The 25539-nt window shown below is 39.1% G+C and overlaps 2 protein-coding genes across 2 annotated transcripts; both read right to left on the bottom strand.

Annotated features, from left to right (window-relative positions):
- Positions 1-9080: 9080 nt before the first annotated feature.
- Positions 9081-15058, bottom strand: LOC139288405 (chitinase-3-like protein 2). Its single transcript, XM_070909687.1, has 12 exons — positions 15034-15058; positions 14877-14903; positions 14519-14723; positions 14372-14428; positions 13468-13633; positions 13229-13353; positions 13020-13137; positions 12756-12938; positions 12489-12605; positions 12249-12381; positions 11996-12010; positions 9081-9316 (listed from the first exon to the last, which is right to left on the bottom strand). Exons 1-12 carry the CDS (start codon positions 15056-15058, stop codon positions 9081-9083), a joined length of 1407 nt encoding a protein of 468 aa, XP_070765788.1.
- Positions 15059-22345: 7287 nt separating this feature from the next.
- Positions 22346-25228, bottom strand: LOC139289375 (acidic mammalian chitinase-like). Its single transcript, XM_070910960.1, has 11 exons — positions 25204-25228; positions 25093-25119; positions 24751-24955; positions 24607-24663; positions 24348-24513; positions 24137-24261; positions 23927-24050; positions 23274-23456; positions 23029-23145; positions 22768-22900; positions 22346-22623 (listed from the first exon to the last, which is right to left on the bottom strand). Exons 1-11 carry the CDS (start codon positions 25226-25228, stop codon positions 22346-22348), a joined length of 1440 nt encoding a protein of 479 aa, XP_070767061.1.
- Positions 25229-25539: the final 311 nt, after the last annotated feature.

Raw genomic sequence — 25539 nt, 5'->3', positions numbered from 1 at the left:
TTCTGGATAATCCATAGGCATCACTGTGCATGTTGTGTGGATTATCCAGAGTAATGGGGATGCTGTTTCTGGAAAGAGTTGAAGGGGAATTTGTAAATGCAATTCAACAAACCGAATTGATTCACTTTCACTGTATTCTCACCGTAACCTGAGAAACAATAACATGGGTAAACAAAACAAACACTCTCTGCATGGCTAGACACCACTTGAGCTAAGTGAGAAAACATGTTTTTGTGATTTGAGTGAACCGGCCCTTTATGGAAACATTTACGTGACTAGCGTGCCTTACCTGCAGTTCGAGTTAGCTTGCACATGTTGTTACTATGTGGATAAGCAGAAACAGAAAAAAAATGTTTACTAGGCAGTTAGAACAATATAAACACCTGTATACCTGTAGCACAAATGAGACACCCCACAATGCAACAGTCTTTCAACAGGATCACACAACATAGCAGTATGATAGAGTGCACAAAGTCAATATTGAGTGCTGCACTTGATTCAAGAGCCTTTATTTCACAATTTCTTACAAGGAAAGCCACACATGGATAACTCGGAAACATCTTTTTTAATATTATCTTTATAGTGTTGAGGTCTAGATATTGTTATCTCAACAATAAGTTTCTCCTTGTCCTCTGTGACAGCTGCACCCCAGAATAAGGCAGACAAGAAGTTGAGGTGTAGCACCAATTTACAGAGCTAATCTGAAAAGCTTTTCTTGAGCGTCAGTTAGCACTATCTTTGCAAAGTAGGTCAATTTCCGCTACACACCTAGCTGCTGCCAGTGTGTGGATTTACTCATAGAAGTATTGGAATGATCATTTTGATGAACGTTGTACACAGCCGGTGTGTTTTTGTTGTAGACGTAGGCCATATAGCCATTAATGTTGTCAGCACCCAACCAAAACATTTAAAGGATATTTTTCAAGAGCATTAACCTAGATAAACAGTCAAGTTGTAATTTTAGCTGTCCTCATACTGCAGGTTTGGGAGGATGATTTGTGTACAAGAACTATTTTGGCAAACATTTCCAAATGTGTGAGCCAACTGCTGCACTGTAAATTATCTTCGGTCTTGGTTACTGCTCTGCATTGTCAGTAAAGCTCTTGTTTGGACATTTACTCATATCAGTGTGTTTTAATCCCATAGAAGATCTGATCAGATCACGTCTGATCTGAGGTTAGTTACTGTATGCTTACAATCAATCATGTTTGATTAATGAATTGCCTGTGTCCTGCATCAACACAGCTTTAAGCCTGAAAATGATCATAACATGTAGGTAAGTGGTACAACATACAGTAGTGATCACATAAGTTACAACAAAATTAAAACAGAAAAAGTCTGCACATGACAGTGCTTCAGCCCCCCCCTCCCTAAAATGTGTCTAGTTTAGCTAGCAAGTTAGTTAGAGAGATGGAGTAGGTATAGCAATATACATAGCAACACCTAAGAATAAAAACAGTGGTTTAATAAAATCAAGAGTAAAAGTAATACTTACCAAGATAATGGTGAACGAAGCATAAACTGTCTCTCTACTGTGACTGATGGATGACTGATGGATGTCTGGATGGTAGACAGCTGGCAGGATGCGGCAATTAAATAGGGTGTGGACAATTAATGCAACGTTGCTATGTCCAAAGCAATTTGACACTGATGGAAACTGGGTCAAAATGATTAAGTCACCTCATGCCAGGACCAGGACCATCATGTTCAAATTTCTGTCTGTTAGGGACGTTCCCAATATAATGCAATAGCTCTGCAATATTTCTATTATACTTTTTAGTCAAATTTAGTCATGTAAAAATTGTAAATTAAATTAAATAGGAAAAGGTCCAAGGACGGACCCTTGTGAAAACCCTAATCATTTTTTAGTAACACTGTCGGTTTAAAATAGTAAAGCAAGTTTTGTTTTTTCAACCAGAATATTATGACAAAACATGAAAAGACAAGTAAACAACCAAACGTTTGCAATCACAACAATTTGAGTGTGGTAGAAAAGAGGGGTTGGGAAGTATGGGTTGTTCTGCGAGAGTTGTGCTTGTAAAAACTAGATGTTTTGTTTGTAGAAATTAAGTAAGAAAGTAGAAAGGAGTAACAAAAAATGTTTATTAGACAGACAGATTATTATTATTATTATTGTTGGTGTTGTTGTTGTTGTGATAAAGGTCTACCATGTCGCTGTAAGTACAACATAGTACGGTATGTACTGACTTATCTGCGTCAATCACACCTGTGTCTTGCTGCTTCTTATGAATTATTTTCTGGCAGTTTGTCAAAATGAACACTGACAAATAGGCCAATTAATCTGATCATGCGATTTACTAATTAATCAACTAATCGAACTAATCAAAACATCAGGAAATCATTGGGGAATGAGGGACAAACAACAAGAAATAAATGGAAAGCTGAAAAAGTCAAGAAATAATGCTCCTCAATTTTTGTCCCACCCTAAAATTGAATGAGGTGTAGAACTCAGGGATCTTAGATTGGCTTTGTAATCCACAGTCAAATGAACCTGTACAGTAACCTTGATTAAACTGCAGCAATTACTTCTGGGCTAGTTTACAACACACATTTTGATTCCTAATATACTCTATATTATAAAGAATGTTAAACTGGATGGAGAGCTCTGTGAAGCATTGCATCCAAATGTTTTTTCACATCAAAGGAAGAAGAGGCCAAGTGCGCAATCAATTTCATTCCAGTTCAGGGATAATTAATGTGCATGTGAGATTGAAAGAACATACACACCCAGCTGGTTTAGATACACCTACAATTAACAGACAGAAACAGGACTACAATTATAGACCAAACCCTCTTGGAAGTATCTGGCTGGCGCATTTGTAAAAATAATTTGGGTCATTATGGTTGTTGTATTGCTCATCGCTCTTTCCATCACAGGGGTTTCCACTAGACCTTTCAGATCTGGTAGTGGTCGCTGTTGTGGTTGTTGTTGTTGTGGTAGGGGAAGTTGTTGTGGTAGTCAGCATTATTGTTGTAGTAGGTGGAGCTGTTGTGGTTGTGGTGGGGGAGTTGTTGTGAGAGTTTTTCCCAGAGAAGCCACCTCAAATCCACAACTTCCCCTCTCTCGCGAGAATTAACAGTGCTCGTGTTTACGACACTCACATTCACGTTCACCGTTCACCAAAAATATGAGCACGTTCAGTGAATGCCGCTCTTTTAGCGTGTTCATGCACAACACTGGATACGTGGTTCTTACAGGACAGCAACGCAACAAACATAAGATGATCTTATGTATCTTATTAGAACATGGTGCATTGTTGTATATGAAACTTCCCAACATTATTGTAGTTAAAATTAGCAATCCAACAACAACAACATACAGTATATAATACTAAACAGTGACAGGAACTATTGTTCTGCTGAATAAGTATGTTACTTTTGATACTTCAATTACGTTTTGGTGATAATACTTACATACTTTTACTTAAGTAAGGTTTTGAATGCAGGACTTGTTTCATAGTGTGGTATTATTCAAGTACATGATCTGAATACTTCTTTCCTCACTGCAGCTACAGAGAAATTCATACAAAATAATAAATGACAAATCACACACTCAGGGCGATGTAATCCCATCAATAGGTACAAATAAGAGAGTTGTTTATAAAAAGGGTTTATAATCTATTCCTTCATTCAAACATGCGTATACTAAAGCATCAAATTTAAAAATCCTATAGGTTTCCCTCAGGAGCAGTTTTTTTAGATGCCTGATAGACTGCTTAACACATTTGAACACACAGAGAATCTATTAACATTAGCTTATCATTAGCTGTTTTATATGAACCAGTATTGTTTTAGTTTATTGGTCTAGCAAACTGAAATAGTGGGCTGAAAACAATGTGGCGCTGCCGTTTGGGGTGTGAATTCTCAAAAAATTGCAGTAGTAGTTCACATTAGAGGGAGTCATTTTATTATTATTTTTTTATATAAAGAAATAGTACTTTATTGGGCTGTTTAGTCTCTCACATTCTTGTTAAACTAGCTCCTAATGTGCCCTACCAATCTAAATAAAAAAAACAAATGATTGACATAAACTTGAGCACAGTCCACAGAGTCTCACAACAGATACAGAGTCTCTCCACAAGTGACTTAAAACCCAATTTTTTTGCAGAGTAGTTCATCTTATAACGCAGTAGGTGGCTCTGATGTCAAGAATGTTTGACAAACAAGTTTTGCTCCTGTGTTTTCTTATTCATACCTTCATTTGAATGGCCTTTCCATGAGTGCCAGTTCGGCAACTTGTTTCCACAATATATTGTGACTTTTATCTCAAACACAGTAAACACCCGATAGGCAAAGAACAACCAAACATAGAACAAAACCAAAGGAAGCTAGTAGTTTATCAATGTATTAGTTATTAATATTAACATATTAATTTAGTAATATGTATTTGTATTTACGTACATTTAGACATACAGTATATAAATATACGCAATATGCAACAGCTGTGCCCTTTAAGACAAATCCAGTCATGCAATGGCTAAATATAAACCAACAAGAACACCCTCATACACCAACAATGACATATATAATCATGTAATTAAGTAGGGCTTGTCAGATTAAATGATGGCGGAAAAAACATGTACACACCATACTGAATTAGATACACCTACAATCAACAGACAGAAACAGGACGACAATTATAGACCAAACCTTCTTGGCAGTATTGAATTTAGGTCTGACTGGTACAGTTATTGTATTGCCCATAGCTCTTTCCATCACAGGGGTTTCCACTAGACCTTTCAGATCTGGTAGCAGTAGCTGTTGTGGTTGTGGTAGGGGGAGTTTTGGTTGTTGCAGGGGAAGCTGTTGTGGTCACTTCCAGCTACTGACCTAAAATAATTAGGAAAGCACTAGCCAACAGATTAGCATCAGCCATATCTGCATTACCACCTCAAATCCATGCAGAAAATGCCTTTTATAATCAACTGGACATTTCTTTTCATTACCCTTGAGTTCAATTTGTGGATCAAAACTCTCTACAACTCACCGTCTGCATCGGTTCTAACCAATAACCACACCTCTCAACACACTGCAGCGGGGCACAGGACAAGGATGTCCACTCTCTGAATTATTGTTTGCCATTTTCATTGAAACTCTTGCAGTCGCCATTCGACAAAACATTAGTATTACAGGTATACAAACAAGACATTTTCTCTCATCCTCACAAAATGAAAGAGAAAAATATCAAAAGAAAAACCACCTAACCGCCAAAAGATATTAATGAACTCCTAATCTAACCAACAGACACAAACCACAAACACAGACATGACACATCTCAGGTCATCAGTCAGTTTATTCAGATAGCAGAACCAAAGTAACTAGAAGCACCTCACCAGAACTGGATCTTATTCTGGGTACAGTTAGAAAACCACCATTTTTTAATGGCCTGAGAGGTCTGATTTGGTTCTTGTCTGAATAGGTTAGAAACCATTAAAAGCTTGATAGCTTTTTCAGTAGAATTTAAAAATAGATTATGTACTGCACTAAGAAGAAGGAAGGTGATTTAAGTACTAGTATAACATGTTCAGCTTTGCATGTGTGACTAAGGACTCTGGCTGCTGCGTTTTAAATGAGCTGGAGCCTTTCTATTGTTTGTTTCAGTAATTGAGCAAAGAGGTTATTACAGTGGTCTCACCTGTTTGAGGTTAATGCATGAGACAGTTTCTCAGTTCTTAACCTTTGATGATTTCTCAAGTGATATACATCTGTCCTAATTATGTCACTCCTATATAACTTTCAAAGTCAAGACCAGTTTCCAAAATAAGTCCTTCTTCCTGACTGGCCCACAACAGGTATTTCGGTCTTGTCTTCATTCAGCTGCCTGGATATCCAGCAGTTTATATAATTAATACAGTTTACTATCTTGTTTACTGGACTGATCCTTGATCCCTAATATATTGTATAATATGTATATATTTATACATTATAATTTGTCAGGCCAAGTGCTCAGTCACTTTTATTCCAGTTCAGGGAAAATTAATGTCCACTTAGAGAAACTGGTCACATAGATGAGAATGTTCTTCAGGCACCCTTGGGCAGAGCAAGGAGAATATTGATCTTTAAAGACTTTATTATGGCATATTGGTTAATTCATCAGGGTGGAATTAGTAACTGATTGTTTACTCTGTGTCTGTAACGCACTGGAACAGTTGTAACCAACCAACCAACAGTGGTGGGATGTAACTAAGTACATTTACTCCAGTATTTAAGTACAATTCAAGGTACTTGTATTTTACTTGAGTATTTCCATTTTATGCAGCTTTATACTTGCAACTTTATACTTTCTCAGGCAATACTTTTTACTTCACTACATTTGTCTGACAGCTTCATTTACGAGTTACCTTTCAGATTACAATATCTTATACCTTCCAGTCCAGTCCAGTGAAAACCATGTATCTCCAAATTTGGTGATTTTTAATTTGAATATTTCTGATAAACTGTTTTAAGTGTTCTTTAATGGGTTGAGAGAATTTCCCCCCTTCTTAAGAGAAGTTAAAACTGTGGATTAGCTGGAAAATGAGTTGTCACAAAGCTGAAAACAGGGCTGTTTTTCTGAGCTCAAAAGTTGACTTTTTAGAGCAACGTGGTTCTCACAGGACAGCAAAGCTACGAACATAAGATGCATTGCTGTAGATTAAACTACCCAACATTATTTAAAGTAAAAATTAAAATTAGCAATCCAAAAACATCATATATAAGATGTGCCATGAATTGAAATATATTATAGCTAACTTTAGACATATTAGGAACAAAGCCTCTAAGACATATTTCAATGCAATGTTTTTTTCTTATTTTTATTACTGCATATCATGTTAGCCTCGGGCAAACAAGACCATGTAGGTCACTTCATAAAGAAAATGATACAAAATAAATAATGACCATACCAATCACTCACTCAAGACGATGCAGGATGGTGCAGTCCCAAGTACAAATAAGAACGTTGTTGATAAAAAGAGTTCATAATCATTTTCTTCACTCAAACATGCATACTAAAGGAAATTTAGTAAAATTCCAATAGGTTTCCCTCTGGAGCAGTTTTTTTTAGATGGTCACCCCCCTCTGCTGAACACACAGAGAGAGACTATTTACAGTGGCTTATTAGTAGCTGTTTCATATGAGCCATCATTGGTTTAGTTTGTTGGTCCAGCAAACTGAAATAGTGGGCTGAAAACAGTTGAAAACAACATAGTGCTGCTAATTGGGTGTTAATTCTCTAAGAATGGCAGTATTAGCAGCCTTTTCACATCAGAGGGAGTAATCTTATTCATTGTTGACATAAGTACCGTATTTTTCGGACCATAAAGCGCGCCGGATTATAAAGCGCAATATCAATGAACGGGTCTATTTTCTTACATAAGGCGCACCGGATTATAAAGCGCATTAAGCGAAACAAAACAGTCAGATAAGTCAAACTTTATTCAACTCATTCACAATAGCTCTCAACATTGTTCAGTTGTAACACATAAATAAACATATTCCCATGTTCTACTGCGTGACTGATAGCCTTGAGCTTGAAATCCGCTTCGTAAGCATGTCTCTTAACAGGTGCCATTTTGGGGTCCTTACCTGTTGAAGCACAGTACGTATTACTCCGCGAGGCTCCTGACTACGGTAGCCGTAATGCTCCGACAATCCATCAAGCGGTGCGGCTTCGTAGCTTACCAAAGTCGTACTAAAACATTTTGACAGATTTTTGAGAATCGTGTACCACATAAAGTCGGTTCGAGGTCAGTAAGCACAACCAGAATTAATACATAAAGCGCACCGGATTATAAGGCGCACTGTCGATTTTTGAGAAAATTAAAGGATTTTAAGTGCGCCTTATAGTCCGAAAAATAAGGTAATTGCAGTAGTAGTTCACATTAGATGGAATCATTTTATTTTATTTTTTTATATGAATAAATAGTACTTTATTGGGCTGTTTAGTCTCTCGCATTCTTGTTAAACTAGCTTCAAATGTCCCCTACCAATCTAAATACAAAAAAACAAATGATTTACATAAACCTTCAATGAGCATAGTCCACAGAGTCTCACAACAGGCACAGAGTCACTTCACAAGTGACTTAAAACCTCAATGTTTTCTTTACATTGCAGAGTAGTTCATCTTACAATGCAGTAGGTGGCTCTGGTGTCAATAAATGTTTGACAAACAAGTTTTGCTCCTGTGCTTTCTAATTCATACCTTCATTTGAGTGGCTTTTCCATGGGTGACATTTAGGCAGCTTGTCTCCACAATATATTGTAAAATTTATCTCACAAACACACAACCAAACATAGAACAAAATCAAAGGAAATGTGCCAAGATTTGTCTGGGAAACTGGTATTTTATTTTTTTTAAATATTATTATTAACTTATTAATTTAGTCATATGTATTTGTATGTATTTACATGTAGACATTATATTATATAAAGATATGCAATAAGCAACAACATCTTTATGTAAGACAAATCCAATCACGGAATGGATAAACATAAACCAACAAGGACACACCCATACAGTAGAGTTAGATACACCAACAATGACATATATATATATATGCAACAATCACATAATTAATTAAGGCAGAAAAATAAAACAAGAACATACACACCCAACTGATTTAGATACACCTACAATGAACAGACAGCAACATGACAACAATTGTAAATACACAGTACAAGCTCATATTATGTATTGATGAATAAAATAATATAAATAACATTGTATATTGACAGACATGGATGGGAGGACATAGCCAGTCTTAACATGTACACGCAGTTGCAAATCGACAAAAGTATAGTTCACTAAATGTTGAAAGATTTGGTGTCATGACCTTAATGCACAGTTTTGTTGTTTAACTGAAAAGAGGAGGAAATAAAAAGATTCAACCATTTTCGTATTGTTTTGACATTTCAGTGAGGACAAGCATGACCATTATTAAGCATTCTCCTCACATTAAACTCAACACTGAATAATTAGAAGAAATTATACATATGACAGCTTTTGACACTGCCCCCCTTCTGTTGATAAGATTAAATATTACCACTTATTGCCAGTAGGAAGATTAAAGTGCAACTGTTTAGGGAAAGTTACAGCATTTGCAACTTTCTTTAAAGACCAAACCATCTGAGCACTTTTGGATGTGGGTTATCCCATTGGCACAGTTGTAATAAAGACTTGGGTCATTAGGGTAGCTGAAATGCCCATTTATCTTTTCAGCACAGACATTTCCTCTAAATCTGGTAGTAGTAGCTGTTGTGGTTGTGGTAGGGGGTGTTGTAGTAGTAGGGGGAACTGTTGTGGTGGGGGGAGTAGCTGTGGTTGTGGTAGGGGGAGTTGTGGTAGTTGGCATTGTTGTAGTTGTGGTAGGGGGAGTTGTTGTGGTAGGGTGAGTTGTTGTGGTTGTCGTAGGGGGAGTTGTAGTAGTAGGGGGAACTGTTGTGGTGGGGGGAGTAGCTGTGGTTGTGGTAGGGGGAGTTGTGGTAGTTGGCATTGTTGTAGTTGTGGTAGGGGGAGTTGTTGTGGTAGGGTGAGTTGTTGTGGTTGTCGTAGGGGGAGTTGTAGTAGGGGGAACTGTTGTGGTGGGGGGAGTTGTGGTAGTTGGCATTGTTGTAGTTGTGGTTGTGGCAGGGGGACTTGTAGTAGTAGGGGGAGCTGTTGTGGTAGGGGGAGTTGTTGTGGTTGTCGTAGGGGGAGTTGTAGTAGTAGGGGGAACTGTTGTGGTGGGGGGAGTTGTGGTAGTTGGCATTGTTGTAGTTGTGGTTGTGGCAGGGGGACTTGTAGTAGTAGGGGGAGCTGTTGTGGTAGGGGGAGTTGTTGTGGTTGTCGTAGGGGGAGTTGTAGTGGGGGATGCGGTTGTAGTAGTGGGCATTGTTGTTGTAGTAGGAGTAGCTGTTGTGGTTGTGATAGTGGGAGGAGTTGTGGTTGTCGTAGAAGGAGTGGTAGTTAGCATTGTTGTAGTTGTGGTAGTTGGCATTGTTGTAGTTGTGGTAGGGGGAGTTGTAGTGGTAGTAGGGGAAGCAGTTGTGGTAGTGGGCATTGTAGTTGTGGTAGGGGGAGTTGCTGTTGTTGTCATAGGGGGAGTTGTAGTGGGGGAAGCTGTTGTGGTTGGGGGAGATATTGTGGTAGTAGGGGGAGTTGTTGTCATTGTGGTAGGGGGAGTTGTAGGGGGAGTTGCTGTTGTTGTAGTAGGGGGAGTTGTTGTGGTTGTCATAGGGGGAGTTGTAGTGGGGGAAGCTGTTGTGGTAGTGGGCATTGTTGTTGTAGTGGGGGAAGCTGTTGTGGAAGTGGGAGTTGCTGTGGTTGTTGTAGGGGGTGTTGTGGTAGTTGGCATTGTTAAAGTTGTGGTAGGGGGAGTTGTAGTGGTAGTAGGGGAAGCGGTTGTGGTAGTGGGCATTGTTGTTGTAGTAGGGGTAGCTGTTGTGGTAGTAGGGGGAGCTGTTGTGGTAGTAGGGGGAGCTGTTGTGGTGGAGGGAGTTGCTGTGGTTGTTGTAGGGGGAGTTGTGGTAGTTGGCATTGTTGTAGTGGTAGTAGGGGAAGCGGTTGTGGTAGTGGGCATTGTTGTTGTAGTGGGGGTAGCTGTTGTGGTAGTAGGGGGAGCTGTTGTGGTGGGGGGAGTTGCTGTGGTTGTGGTAGGGGGTGTTGTGGTAGTTGGCATTGTTGTAGTTGTGGTAGGGGGAGTTGTAGTGGTAGTAGGGGAAGCGGTTGTGGTAGTGGGCATTGTTGTTGTAGTAGGGGTAGCTGTTGTGGTAGTAGGGGGAGCTGTTGTGGTGGGGGGAGTTGCTGTGGTTGTGGTAGGGGGTGTTGTGGTAGTTGGCATTGTTGTAGTTGTGGTAGGGGGAGTTGTAGTGGTAGTAGGGGAAGCGGTTGTGGTAGTGGGAGTTGCTGTGGTTGTTGTAGGGGGTGTTGTGGTAGTTGGCATTGTTAAAGTTGTGGTAGGGGGAGTTGTAGTGGTAGTAGGGGAAGCGGTTGTGGTAGTGGGCATTGTTGTTGTAGTAGGGGTAGCTGTTGTGGTAGTAGGGGGAGCTGTTGTGGTAGTAGGGGGAGCTGTTGTGGTGGAGGGAGTTGCTGTGGTTGTTGTAGGGGGAGTTGTGGTAGTTGGCATTGTTGTAGTGGTAGTAGGGGAAGCGGTTGTGGTAGTGGGCATTGTTGTTGTAGTAGGGGTAGCTGTTGTGGTAGTAGGGGGAGCTGTTGTGGTGGGGGGACTTGCTGTGGTTGTGGTAGGGGGTGTTGTAGTGGTAGTAGGGGAAGCGGTTGTGGTAGTGGGCATTGTTGTTGTAGTAGGGGTAGCTGTTGTGGTAGTGCGGGAAGCTGTTGTGGTAGTGGGAGTTGCTGTGGTTGTTGTAGGGGGTGTTGTGGTAGTTGGCATTGTTGTAGTTGTGGTAGGAGGGGTTGTTGTAGTAAGGAGAGCTGTTGTGGTTGGGGGAGATGTTGTGGTTGTGGTAGTTGGCATTTTTGTAGTTGTGGTCGGGGGAGTGGTAGTTGTGGTCGGGGGTGTTCTGGTAGGGGGAGTTGTAGTAGGGGGAGCTGCTGTGGTTGTGGTGGAAGGAGTTGTGGATGTTGGCATTGTTGTAGTTGTGGTAAGGGGGATTGTTGTGGTTGTGGTAAGGGGAGTTGTTGTAGTAAGGGGATCTGCTGTGGTTCTGGTGGAAGGAGTTGTGGTTGTTGGCATTGTTGTAGTTGTGGTAGGAGGGATTGTTGTAGTAAGGAGAGCTGTTGTAGTAGGGGGAGCTGCTGTGGTTGTGGTGGAAGGAGTTGTGGTTGTTGGCATTGTTGTAGTTGTGGTAGGGGGGGTTGTTGTAGTAAGGAGAGCTGTTGTGGTGGGGGGAGTTGCTGTGGTTGTGGTAGGGGGAGTTGTCGTGGTTGGGGGAGTTGTTGTGGTTGTAGTATGGGGAGATGTGGTCGTGGGCTTTATTGTGGTTCTAGAAGGGGTTGTGGGACTTGTTGTGGTTTTGGTTGTGGTAGTTGAGGTGGTCGTGGTTGTAGGACTTGGACTAAGGCCAGGAAAACCTAAAAGAATCAGAGTCAGTTATTGTATTAATTGCTCTTTAACCCTTCTTGATCATCACATCATATTTTAATACCACTGAGCATGACTACTGAGATTTCTAAATATAAAGAGCACACATTGCAATCTGCATAATGAAAATAATGAATTTAAATACAAGGAGATTACATTACTGCTGATGACATTAAATAAAATTCACACCATGACATGATAGGATAGACACTTTTTATATTTTGTTACCTGGAACCAGGAGACTATGCAGGTGGCTGATGAAGGGGTAGTTGCCCTGTTTACAAAACTGTCCACTAAAGTCATCCAGGTCCAGAGACCAGACAAAGGCTCCTCCGAAGTTATTTGTTTTTAGGTAACTGACCTGAGAGGATGAGGAAGAAAACACTTAAAAAGCTGAAGTCATGTTGTCAAAATGTGTTTAACCATTTGCAATTACTGTGCAATAGTTCGAATTAAACAGATGATTACCTTTGTATCAAGGCTGTCTTTGTCATCAAATCCAACCCACTGATTTTCTGTCGTGGCATATGGAACTTTCTGATCAGTTATCAGGTGGGTTGTAACACCTTCAAGATAAAGGCAAGTCTGAAAAGAAGGTTGAAATGTCACATTTAGATTTAATGTATTAATGTAATTAGAAATCACAACAAATACAGTAAAAGCTGTTGGCCTTTAATAAGGTTATTGATTATAGATTATAGATTAATTAATTATATTCACGGCTTGCAGTTTTACCTCATAAGAGGCCCAGAATCCTTCTTCACCGGTGTAGCAGCCATCTTCACCTGGACCACTGGCTGGTGCTCCAACATCGTTGGATGCAGAGGAGAGGTCAAAAGCTCGACCATATGCCGCTAACCCCAGGTTTAATTTATGTGTAGGTGCTCCCTGGTGCCGCCAATACTGCATGGCAGAGTCCTAAAATTTGGAGAAAAAAAATAATTAGGATGAATAGAAAGGTGTTTAGAAGGGAGTTAAAATTCAAGTCCTTGTACTTACAGTGTTAGAGTAGTTTCCAGTGTCTTGGGATCCCCGGTATAAGGGGCTGTGATGTCCTGTGACACTTTCCCAGGGGCCGTGAAAGTCGAATGTCAGTACATTAATGAAATCCAGGTACCTGATAAAATGCAGAAGAGATCACGTTCACCAAAACATGACGACAGCTAATCATGGGTATAATGTCAAGAATTACATTCAGTTAGTCTTACATGGCAATCTGTGCGACTTCATAACTGGCATCGATGGTTTCTCTCTCAGCAGAGACACTAGCAGTGACTATCAATCTGTCACGGTTAGTTACGTTTCCCTCAGCCACAAAGGCCTCATTGAGCTCCTATACAACACAGAAGCATGGTTCAAACTCAGTTAAATATAAAAGCTTATGTTTTCATACAGTATGGCATACTTCTGACCGTGTCTGTCCCAGAAGAGAAATTCAGGATCTGACCTTGCACAGTTGTGTGAACCTCCTCTTGTCCTCTGGTTGGCTTCCAGCTTCGCCAGGGAACCTCCAGTCAAGGTTTAGCCCATCAAACTCATTTTTTCTCAGTAGTGTGATAGCAGACTGGATGAACTTTGTTCTGTTGCTTTGTGTTGACACCATTGTACGGAATCTGGTTGGAACAAAACAGTCCTCTCAAGAAGACACTCCACATACTGCATTTAAGGGCTCTGTTTTAAAAGCATGAATACAAAAAGCTGCACAAAGCACAAGGTCATGTGTGCAAATGCAAATACACAGTCTTGTGCAAATGGTCTGGTTACCATGTTTTTCACACGTAATTACGAATAATGATGAAAATGTTCCACATAACTACAATGTGCAGTTACTGACCTCTGTATTAGTCTACAATACATTTTGCGCAAGTATAGTAGGAGTAAAATAGTTTAGAGAATTTAAGTAAAATCTTTTAATGCAACCACAAATCCAGTTGGTATTTGCAGATCCCAAGAATACTGACCACTTTCTTTCCCACATATTTCTGTAATTATTTCCCAGCAACCTGCTTTTGGTTCTACATAATGTATTGGAGGTATCGGGTATACGTATTTCTGCTGGTTTGACTATATTTAAGTGTGTATTTGCATCATTTTGTAGTTGCTAAAATTTACATCGCTATTTTGTTTGCATCTGCTGATGTAATCATGAAATTAACGTATTTTATAACTTATTTATTAAAATACCAGCATCTCACCTTGTGCGACTTCATTTGTATGAAACCATGTTGTGCAAAGCACACAAATACTGCATTTATGGGCAAATCAAGTTTCATGGTCAGGAAAATACCAACAAGTGCTGTGTATACTTGTACTGGCACAAAAATGTGTACATGTTCTTGTAAGTTACTTACTTTTGTGAGTTAAAGGTCAAGCCACCAACTGACAACAGGGTTTTGAGCAGTGGATTTCTGTGGGAGCACAAAAGTTAAGTATTTTTTATTCAACAAAACACAAAACTCAATATCATTCCCACAATATTTATAGGCTAAAGCACTGACCTGGTTTTGAGTCCAGTAAAGGACTGATAGCGTTGTATGTCCGTTTCACTGCTGGGGACCAGCTGATGTTGGTTGTTAATGCCAGAAAAGCCATAGATCAGGTGGGTGCACTGGTTCGGATCAATATCTGAGACAGTGAACCTCCCGCCATCGGCTCTTTTTTCTGCCAAGCTGTCATAGTAACATACCAGCCTGGAGGAGGAGGCTGAGACATGGAAGAAAATCATGATGGTTTTAATTGGTTTTTGAAGACATCAGTTATATCAAGATCCTTGTTGACCAACAATTATCGACTTAGGGACATTATTTATCTGCTGGTTAGACCTTTGATTATGATGAATGTATGTTATAAACTTACCCAAGCTTGCGAGGATCAAACAGAGACCTTCAAAGTGATAGAAGTGGTCAGTGTTTGGTTAAAAACAAAGCTAAACAGGTCAGTTCACCCAAATTACTAAAACTGTGTTTTAGTGATTTGGGTCAATGGAAACATTTGCTTGACCAGCGTGCCTTACCTGCAGTTAGCGTTAGCTTGCACATGTTGTTACCCTGTGAATAAGCAGAAATGAGTTTAATATTCATTTAAAATAAACATGACTTTAAACAAATACTCACCCTGACATGTTGATATTAAACTGTTGCCAGAAGACTGCACATGTTAGACTGTCAATCTAATTAATGTCTGTTATGACAATGTGTTTTGTATTGTGTCATTTTAAGATATGTACCCAGCATGAGTCAGGCTGTTGCAACCCTTATGACAGTGTGTCACTGTGCAAGCTTTAAATGCGGCACTGAAATAAGTCACATTTCTTCATAATATAACTTGCAGGTGCAGATAATTGACTAAATTAACAGCAGGGTAAATCAGCGACACAAAGCAGTGTTTAGAAACAGGTGTTTGGTAGTCCTGTGATGGTTAAATTAGCATTTTACAGACCCAGTATTTTAACTCACAATGCATGGTGGCAAAGGTAAACAATGTCGGTCAGTGGCTACTGAATGGTCCCAGTATTTTAGCAGTTTAGACACTGGTCACTGTCATGTGATGTACATTTTTTCTGTAGCACAAATCAGACATGCCATAATGCACCACCTCAACAGGACCACACAACATAGCATTAAGTTTGATAGAGCACACAAAGTTAATATTGAGTGCTGCACTGGACAGGAAAGGAACAAGGAAACATCTTTCTTTTAATATTATCGAGGTAACAGTTTGTTGAGGTAACGATATCTAGATCTCAACAAAGCCACATTCTTTTTTTAATGTCCCGCCGCATCCAGGCTGTGATTGGTCAGTTCATGAAAAGGGACATTGACATTGACAGCACATTGTATGGAAGCAAATCTGTCTCAGCAGATTTTGAAATTTAAAAGCCTTTGAATTTCTAGCACTGTGTCATATGACCAATGAAACGCAACTTGATTGGCTGAGAGAGAGAGAGGCTGACAGATGAAATACCCAACTGCAGTGGGCCAGCAGCCCACTCACCTGGGCCAGTCAGAAACACAGCACTTGGTTATTTTATTTAAGCAGGGGCTGGGTTTATTTAAAAATATGCATATTTTGCGTGGCATCGGCCCAGTTGTCAAGCTTCCCATCAGGAAAACTCCCAGTGCCCCAGATGGCAGATCATTGCTAGAGGTGGAAGAAGTACTTCTTTTTACGTAATAATACCACACAGGTATATTACATTAATATTATTGGATTATAATTATTGATGTTTTAATGTGTTCCTCACTTTAATGTTGATGCTGGTAAAGGTGGTGCTAATTCTAATTACTTTACATACTACTGGGTATCTTTCTTTCCCCCTTGGAGATCAATAAAGTCTAATCTTAACCTATAACAATACATCATAATTTATTTGTTGATTACATTTTGTATTATTAATCTGAACCTGCAAATTAACCAGTAAATTATCAGATAAATGTAGTAAAAAGATCAACATTTCCCTGTAGTTGAGTAAAAGTGGAAAGTAGCAAAAAATGGAGATACTCAAGTAAAGTACTAGTATCTCAGAATTGTGCTTCAGTACAGCACTTGAGTAAATGCACTTTGTTATTTTCCACCACTGGTCAGCACCCAAAGTTTAAAATCAAAGTCAATGTGTTTTGATATGGATGCAATTAAATGTCGAAAGTAGGGAGTGGCAAGATCATGGATCTCAGCAGCCACTCACACATACAGTATCACTCTAACCACAGATGAATCTGAAGACACAAAAGAAGAACTAGTTTGGCAAACATTTCCAGACGTGTGAGCCAACTGCTGCACTGTAAATTAACGTCAGTCTTTGTTACAGGTCTGCATAATCAGTTAAGCTCTTGCTTGGATATCCTTTTACTTTTTTTTCCTACTTTTTTTATCGTGTATTTTAATTCGAAGATCTGATCAGATCAGGTCTCATCTGACTGAACAGGTTAATTCCTGTATGCTTGTAATCAATCAAGTTTGATCAATTAACTGCCTGTGTCATGCAACAACACTGCTGAAAATGATCACAACATGTGCATATTTGTTACAATACACAATAATCATAACATTAGGTTCAATAAAATGAAAGGAGAAGTCTGTACAGTGCCTGCTGGTGTCTCGTTTATTTAGCAAGTCAGAGAGACGGAGTAGGTATAGCAATATCCATAGCAACAACTAAGAATAAAAACTGTAAACATGTGGTTTAATAAAATCAGAGTAAAAGGAATACTTACAAAGATAATGGTGAAAGAAGCATGTACCGTCTCTACTGTGATGATGACTGAGGGATGACTGATGGATGACTGACAGAGGTCTGGCTCTGCACTTTTAAAAACAGCTGACAGGTGTGGCATTTAAATAGGGTGGGGACAATTAAAGCAATTGAACGCTGATTGAAACTCTGAACTGATTGAAAAGTCACCTCATGACTTGAAATGTTATGAAGTGAAATAGAATGAAACCACCATGTTAAAATGTTTGTCTGTTAGGGACGTGCTTTCACTCTTATAGGGACACTGAGAACCCTGCAGTCAAAAGTCTCTATCCAGACTCAAACCGGGGACGTTGCTATTACATGGTCAGCATCTCAAAACCTTAGAGTAATAGGACACCCCACCTCTGTGGTATATTTTGAGACTGTACTTTTTGGGGTTGTTCTAATGGACTTCATTATATTGGAAGTTTTCCAATTTCTGTCCACCTTATTACATATATAGAAGCAAAAATATTAGAAACAGCTTGTAATACAGTTACAGCCATTAATCCAGCAAAGTCTACATTTATGTTAGGTGCATTGAAGTATACAAGTAAAAACCAAAAACACCACCATCTCATCATACTATCAATACCAACAGAGTTATAGCTCTGGCACGATAAGTCAAAAGTTGCTAATAGACTTGCTGAAATCAACAAATATGTTTAAACCAACGTCATAATATAACGTCATAATACATGTACAGAAGCATCTAGAATTAGTCAAAAATGAGCACAGCATCATCGTCAGGTGAGGCACATCTAATTAGACAGTGAACCAACAAGAACACACCCAATTTCAATGACAGCTTCGGTGACAAAGGAAGCAATTATTGACTGATAATAAACAACAGTACCATCAAGTGAGGCATGTCCTTAAACGATGTCATAAACGACCACACAAATAGCACACACACCCAACTGTGTTAGAAACACCTACATACCTCCTTGTTGTCTCTTTTGACAAACAGGATTGTGTATTGACACGCAGTTGAGTTAAATGCAGTTGCCGCTTTCATACATGGACCAGTACAACATTGTGTTTCTGCTCTGCTTAAACTGACTGGGCAGACGGACAAAATACTGTTTAATCAGCTAAAGTTGATTCATTTTATAAGCTGGTGTGTGTATACAGTGGACTGTAGAAGCAACTGTAGAGGAGGAGCCTGTCACATCAGATTTTAAAAGGAAGGTGCACTTGTATACACTGCATCTGTATTTTTGTCAGTCAGTCAGTCCACCACTTTGACTCTGACAGTATCTTGACATCTATTGGATGCATATTCATGTCCTCCTCAGTTTGAATTGCAATAACTTTGGTGATTCAATTTTTCATCTAGCACCACAATGAGGTCATCAATCAATTTAATTTATCAGCCAATTTAACTTGTCAAATACTTTGGTGACCGAATACCTGCAAAACTAATGTAACTAAATTACATTAGCTGTAATGCTAATCAGCAAATGTGAGCATGCTTAGATGCTAAACTAAAATGGTGAAAATGGTAAACATTATATCTTCTAAACATCAGCATGTTAGCATTGTCTTGTTTGCAAGCTGATGTTAGCATTTGGCTCAAAGTGCCACTGTGCTTAAGTACTGCCTCGCATGTAGACTCTTTGGAGGATATTTGCTAAGGATTTGCGGCCCTATTATTGTATTGTATTATAAACAGCCAAACTACGTTAATCCTTTGTTACAAAAGGATTGCACGTTTGGTCTCATGCAACATGTATTTCAAGGAATTCCTGTTAAGAGCTGCAGAATACCGGAGGAGGGAATGGAAAATTTAAAATAGCTGCTCTCTCTGATTTGTCACCGCCCGCAGAGGATATTGTGTCTGAAATTTTACACCTGGGAAAAGTAGGTGTAAAGTCTGCAGCATTTTTTTATTAGACACACACAGAGGGAGAGTTACAAAGCGAGAGAGAAACTCCCTTTAAAAGGTGCATTATAAAGTTACGTTACCAGAGCCCTCCGCTCGGCACCACTGTTGCCTCCTACTTATTATTCCTGACCTGGCTCCAGTCCAGGCTGATAGGATTGAAACAGACTGTAAAACTTATTAAGTGGGCAGTTATGTTATTTTTATGTTCTCATCAAAAGGAGTTTAAAACTCATCCACACTTATTTTTTATTCAATCACTGATCTCTTTATTGAGCTGACAACATCAGGCTATTTGATATTTCTTCATTCTTCCTCTTTCAGGATTAATGCACTATTACACGGCAGTGTCTTCTCCTCAACCAAGTTCAGCAGCAGAAAACACTTTGTTTTGCACCCCATTTCTTTCCAGACATGTGCAACACATATCAAAACAGCCTGGAATCAGATCTTATTTATCTGCTCTTCATACAAATCACATGAACTGGGGCTGGGCTCATTTCTATCTTTAGTCTTTAAACTACATTTAAAAATAACTGTGCGCTCCTGATGCCAATTTGTGACAGGTTTATACCCCCTTAGTCTTTTTTCTTTTATATTAATTACAGCTAGAATTCTTATTCTTGCCTCTGTTTACAGAGGTTTTGTACGTTTTAGGGTTGAGCTATGTGACCTGACTTGTCAGTAGGTTAAGTTTGATGTAGAAATCTTGTTCTTTTTGGCAGTCTTAGTTGGCAGCTAATGCCTCACAAATCTGGAAACCTGCCAAGTGGACTATGTTGAAACTCTTCTCAAAATAAACTTTGTAGGAGAGATTTGCATAATAATTCCAAGCTACTCTAATAGCTTGTAAGTTCAAGAATGTGGCTCAACAGCAAAGTTATATTTCCTGCAAAATGCACAGAAGACGTTTCTGACACATTTAATTGAACAACAATGGTTCATCCATTCAGTAACATGAACCATATGGTGTTGGTGCTGTCATCGCATTTTGATTTACATATTGCTAAACCCTGATTGGTGTTAAGACCAGAGATAAACCAGCACAGACAGAAATCTGTGAAATGACTAAAACTGTGGCAGAAAATGTTGTGTTAATTAATGAAAAGAAACTGAGAAAACAGATTTACAGAACTAGACTGACGATAACTAAGTAAAAAACAGCTTTTGTTGAAGAAACATTATCGTTGTGTGGCAATCTAGTTGAAAGTACAAATAGATTTAAAAAGGGTTCTAGGGTGGGGTGTTCAGGTGCTTGTGGGAAATTCTGACTTGCAAAAAGAAAGACAGAAAGTCGTAACTTGAATTTGGTATATTCTTGTCTGAAAGACTCTTCTAAGGAGGGTTGTTCTTCAGATTTAAAAACCACTTTTATGGCCCAGGGCCAAGGTCAGTTATCACAAATATATTCTCTGTCTCTGAGGTGAGTAGACTAAACATCGGCTCCTCTCATCTGCCTTCAGCATGCACAGTACAATGCATGTATGTCAGTTTTTGCTTAGAAATGGCAGATCCTGCCACCAGCAATAGAAAAAGCATTTAGAGAAGATTTTACAGGAAGTGAATACATTGAGCAGATGCTGCTACAAAATGCCAATGGACAAAAGTATCAAAAAGTTGGATATGGATTCAATTGTCTAACCATATTTATATGCTGAACTCAGTGTTGCAATCTAATGTGTGTTTACCTGACACTGTAACACAACGTAGGATAAGAATATTGTGTGTTAGGCCTATTTTCTTTTTTAGTTTTTGCTTCCCTTTATCTCTCTTTCACTTTCCTTGCCAGCCTATGCTATAGGCACACCTAAAAGGGTGTTGAAGCATGTGTGTGACTTACAGGTAAAAGCAGATCAAAGGTGCAGCAAGGGTGACACAAGGAAAAACATGCTGTGTTCACGATTAGGTAGTAATTCAGGACCCACTGCTCACTGGGTGTGATTTAAGACATACCTTTGCTGGGGTATAATTTAGGGCATGCCTTTTTCTCATTAAGATGTCATTCATTGTATGTTGCCACCACCCGCCTTGTCATAAAATTATAAGGGCATCAAGGACGTCAGGGCAAATGCATGACATATACACTGTTTTACCTGCCTTGTAAGTTAATGCATGTGAAACAATTTGTACTCTCATTTTTCACAGTTGGCCACAATACAGCTATAACAAAAGGGAAGCAACATTGTTATGAGGGCATAACAGTGAAGGTTAACCTCCTACAATGACAGCCTTGGTACTGATTGGAATGAACTGTGGTAACTGCCAGTTTGTCTGGTGTGACTGTGACTTTGCAGTCTTTAATGTTGTATGTAAGAAAACTAAATCCAGGGCCACATTTAGGTATAGGTGAACTATAGGCGGTCGTCTAGGCCACAACAAGCTGGAGGGGTGCCAAAGAAGAGGGAGAAACTTTTTGTAATTATTTTCAGACACACAGTCTAGTTTTAAAAGTCTGTCACTGCAATGAGCGCATTACACATCTCTCTATTGGGGCTGATTTTGCTACGTAAGAATCATGTATGAATAACAAAGTTCCATCCAAACATTATAGGGCATGCCTTATCCACACCTGGATAATTCATAACCGAGATACGGAAAATACTGTTTTTGTTTCCCGACTTTGTTGTTAATTAGTGTCTTTGTATTCAAAATCATGCTCTCAAATGAATAAATTCCCTTAACTTGATAACGTAGAAATAGGAAGTTGGGGTTGGTGGGGAGAGTCTGTTTAGTTAGAGAAGAGCATCCAGACTGTTAGCGGAAAGCTAGAAACTGTGTTCTAAACCACATTCGTTTATATGTACTTTCTTCATATTTATGGTGTTTTAATGTAGGGCATAGTGGTGTTCCAACATGTGTGAGATCAATAGGTCTCAGAGTATGTGAGACTTGACACTTCAGGCTTCTGATGAAGTTCATAATGTCAAGCTTTTGTCTTTTTTATTATAGTATATATTATAGACCATTATTATAACAATATATATTATAGCATTTTTGCAGTGTAATGGAAAGACTCCCAGAAGCCGATGCTTTTGTAAGAATTACCATTGTGTGTTTCTTGCATTAGAAAAGGTAATCAATTTTATTTCTTCTCACAAGTAATACATTCCCATTGTTCAATGACCTAAACACAAAACACACTCATGAAATTGCAAATCAACATGAATGATTTTTGCTCACTGTTGATAACTACAGATATTGGAGCTTTTAGGGCCAGTCACAGCATTTGCAGCTGTCTCGAAAGACCAAATTAGCTGAGCAGCTTTGGATCCAGGTGATGCCGTTAGCACAATTGTAAAAGGAACCTGGGGCATCGGGTTTGGCATAAACCCCGCCAGCCTTTGTTGCACAGAAGTTGTTGTCTGGGATTTTGGAAGAGGTAGTGATTGTAACTGTGGGACGAGGTGTGTTGTGAGGTGGATCTTCGTTTGTAGCCGGAGTCGCCACATTTGGGTTGGTTTCTGTAGTGGGAAGGGGAGGAAGATCTGCAGAAATAATAATAAATTATTAGTATTCTGTACAATCAAAGACAACAAAAGTCAAGAAATTAATTCATGCTGTGTTGATTATGACATTTTTTAACTAGCAATATATATATATATATATATTTTATATATATATATATTTACCTGAAGCCAAAAGAGAGTGGAGATAGCTGATGAGGGGGTAGTTCCCCTGTCCACAGAACTGTCCATTAAAGTCATCCAGATCCAGAGCCCAGACGAAGGCTCCTCCAAAACTGTTGTCTTTTAGGTAATGGACCTGAATGAATAACGATAGCAACACTTCAACAACAATGTATGCACTTAAACACTGTACTCAACTTGACTTAGAACATGTGGTATCTGGCAAAAGAATTGAGCAACATGTTTATAGAAACACATGACTACCTTAGTCTCAAAACTTTGTTTGTTGTCATATCCAACCCACTCATTTTGTTTGATGGCATATGGAACTTTCTGGTCCTCAATCAAGTGGACACTGGCCCCTTGAAGAAAAGTGCAAATCTGAAAAGAAAATTAAAACCAATGTATTAAAGCTCTTTGTGATGACTTCCTAATAAACTTTTTTCTTTTTATGAGTTATATAAAAAATAGACTGAGAGATAAACTCAATGAATTGTTGCCAGTTTCACCTCATAATAGGACCAGAAGCCGGCCTCCCTTGTAAAAACACCAGCAGCAGCGGGACCACTGGCTGGTGATCCAACCTGACTGGATTGAGTAGACAGTCGAAATGTTCTCCCGTATGTAGCAAAGCCCATATTTAGCTTTTCTACAGGTGTTCCCTTGTCCCGCCAATACCTCATGGCAGAGTCCTGAAATGTGAATAAAAAGAGAGAAAAGTTTTCATCCAAATGGAGTGCAAAAGAAAATACTAATTAATGCGTGTTGCTATCCACAACTATGCGAATATCAAGAGATAATTCTCCAGTTGAGTGCCATCAAACCATTGCAGAAGAAGACGGCGCAATGAGATGACATAATTAAGAGAATGCCAGTCAAACTTCAAATGACAGAAAACCATGTGGAAAACCTGTTGGAAATATGACATTTATGTTTGTTTCATGTATCAAATTAGGAAATGTTTCTGTCGCGTTTTGTATCAAACACCAACCTTTCCACCTCAGCCAAGTGTAGAAAGTTTTTACAATATCTGAACTTTCTTCCACGCAAATTGAAAATGTGCATAAAAACAGGTGGAAGGAAATGCACTTACTGAGAAAGAAACAGAAAGAAAAGAGTTGGCATTAGATGATGCAGCTAAAATATGAATCCCTGTACTCACAGTATTTAAGTAAACATGGTCCCCGGTGTCTTGGGATCCCTTGTATAAGGGGCTGTGATGTCCTGTCACACTCTCCCAGGTGCCATGAAAGTCATACGTCATCACATTAATAAAGTCCAGGTACCTGATAAATGCATGTTAGATCAAGTTCACCAAAACACTATGACAACTAATCATGGGGATATTGTGGGAAGTAACATTTTGGTGTACTTTGCCATTTCTGCAATTTCATAACCAGCATCAATGGTTCCTTTCCCAGCAGCCACAGCAGCAGTGACCATTAATCTGGGCCGGCCAGTTGCTGTTCCCTCAGCCTCATAGGCCTCTAGGAGTTCCTGTGCGCCATTGAATCATAGGAAAGTGACTTCATGGTTCATGTGAAACATCAGTTGAACACCAGAACAGTAATTCTGTATCTCACCTTGCATAACACCGTGAATCTCTGCTTGTCCTCCAGAGGACTTCCTCTTGAAGCAGGGTATTCCCAGTCCAGGTCTAGTCCATCAAAACTATACTTTCTCAGTAGTTTGATAGAAGACTGGATAAATGTATTTCTGTTGGCTTGTGTCGACACCATTGTAGTGAATCTGGGTAGCGTTTTGGGGAAAGAAAAATGCTCTCAAGAAGACATGCATACAGTACATTGATCTTTATTGATCGTTTTGAGCTAAATGTCTCACTTTTGTGTTCCAAAGTTCCAGCCTCCGACTGCTAACAGTGTTTTTAGATTTGGATTCCTGTGGGAATACACAAATTAAGTTTCCAGCTATGATTATTGTGCATACAATTTTGTAAGAAATAATGCTCGAAAACTCTCGACTGACCTCTGTTTGAGTCCATTAAAAGATTTGTAGAGTTCGTCATCGTTCCATTCTATAGTGACCAACTCATTTGCATCGTTAATACCAGAAAAGGCATAGATCAGGTGGGTACACAGGTTTGGATCAATGTTTAGAGGCATAAACTTTCCATTGCCAGGTCGGTATTGGGACCAGTTAGTGAAATAACATACCAGTCTGGAGGATGAGACTAAACATGGAAAAACAGAAATAGTTTTCCTTAATTTTTGAGGAATAATCAATGACTAGATATTTAACAATTTAGACTTTGTTCAGTTGCTACTAAGGTTGTTCAGTATTGATTATTAATATAACTCATGAACTCACCCAAACTGCCAAGGGAAAGACAGAGACCTTTAGAGTTACAGATTTAGTTAGTAAATATTTGTTAAAAACAGGATTTAAGAAAACATTTCCGTGCTTCTCATTGTGCGTTACCTGCAATTAGAATTAGCTTGCTCATGGTGGTTGTGGTGGTAGGTTTCTTTTGCAGATGAGAAAAATATACACACCATGGTAATCATTAACCAGGAACAAATTGTCTGACCCAAAGGTTAGGACACAGAGCTGTTGCTTCATCCAAGTAAATCAAATAACAGAAGCTGGTAAAAGACGACTTTGCCCTCACAAAGAAAACTTCACAACTTAACATATCCTGTGAGCGACACTTTGTATTCTACACAGTCTGTTGCCTAAAACGCATTCTGTCACTGATGATTTCTTAATATTTGATCTGTCTGACATTTACATTAATCACACATTTTACACTTTGAT

This window comes from Enoplosus armatus, chromosome 8 (genome assembly GCF_043641665.1).
Source record: "Enoplosus armatus isolate fEnoArm2 chromosome 8, fEnoArm2.hap1, whole genome shotgun sequence".
Classification (NCBI taxonomy): domain Eukaryota; kingdom Metazoa; phylum Chordata; class Actinopteri; order Centrarchiformes; family Enoplosidae; genus Enoplosus; species Enoplosus armatus.
Note: the sequence above shows the minus strand (reverse complement) of the source record. Positions and strands in the feature narration are given on the sequence as shown.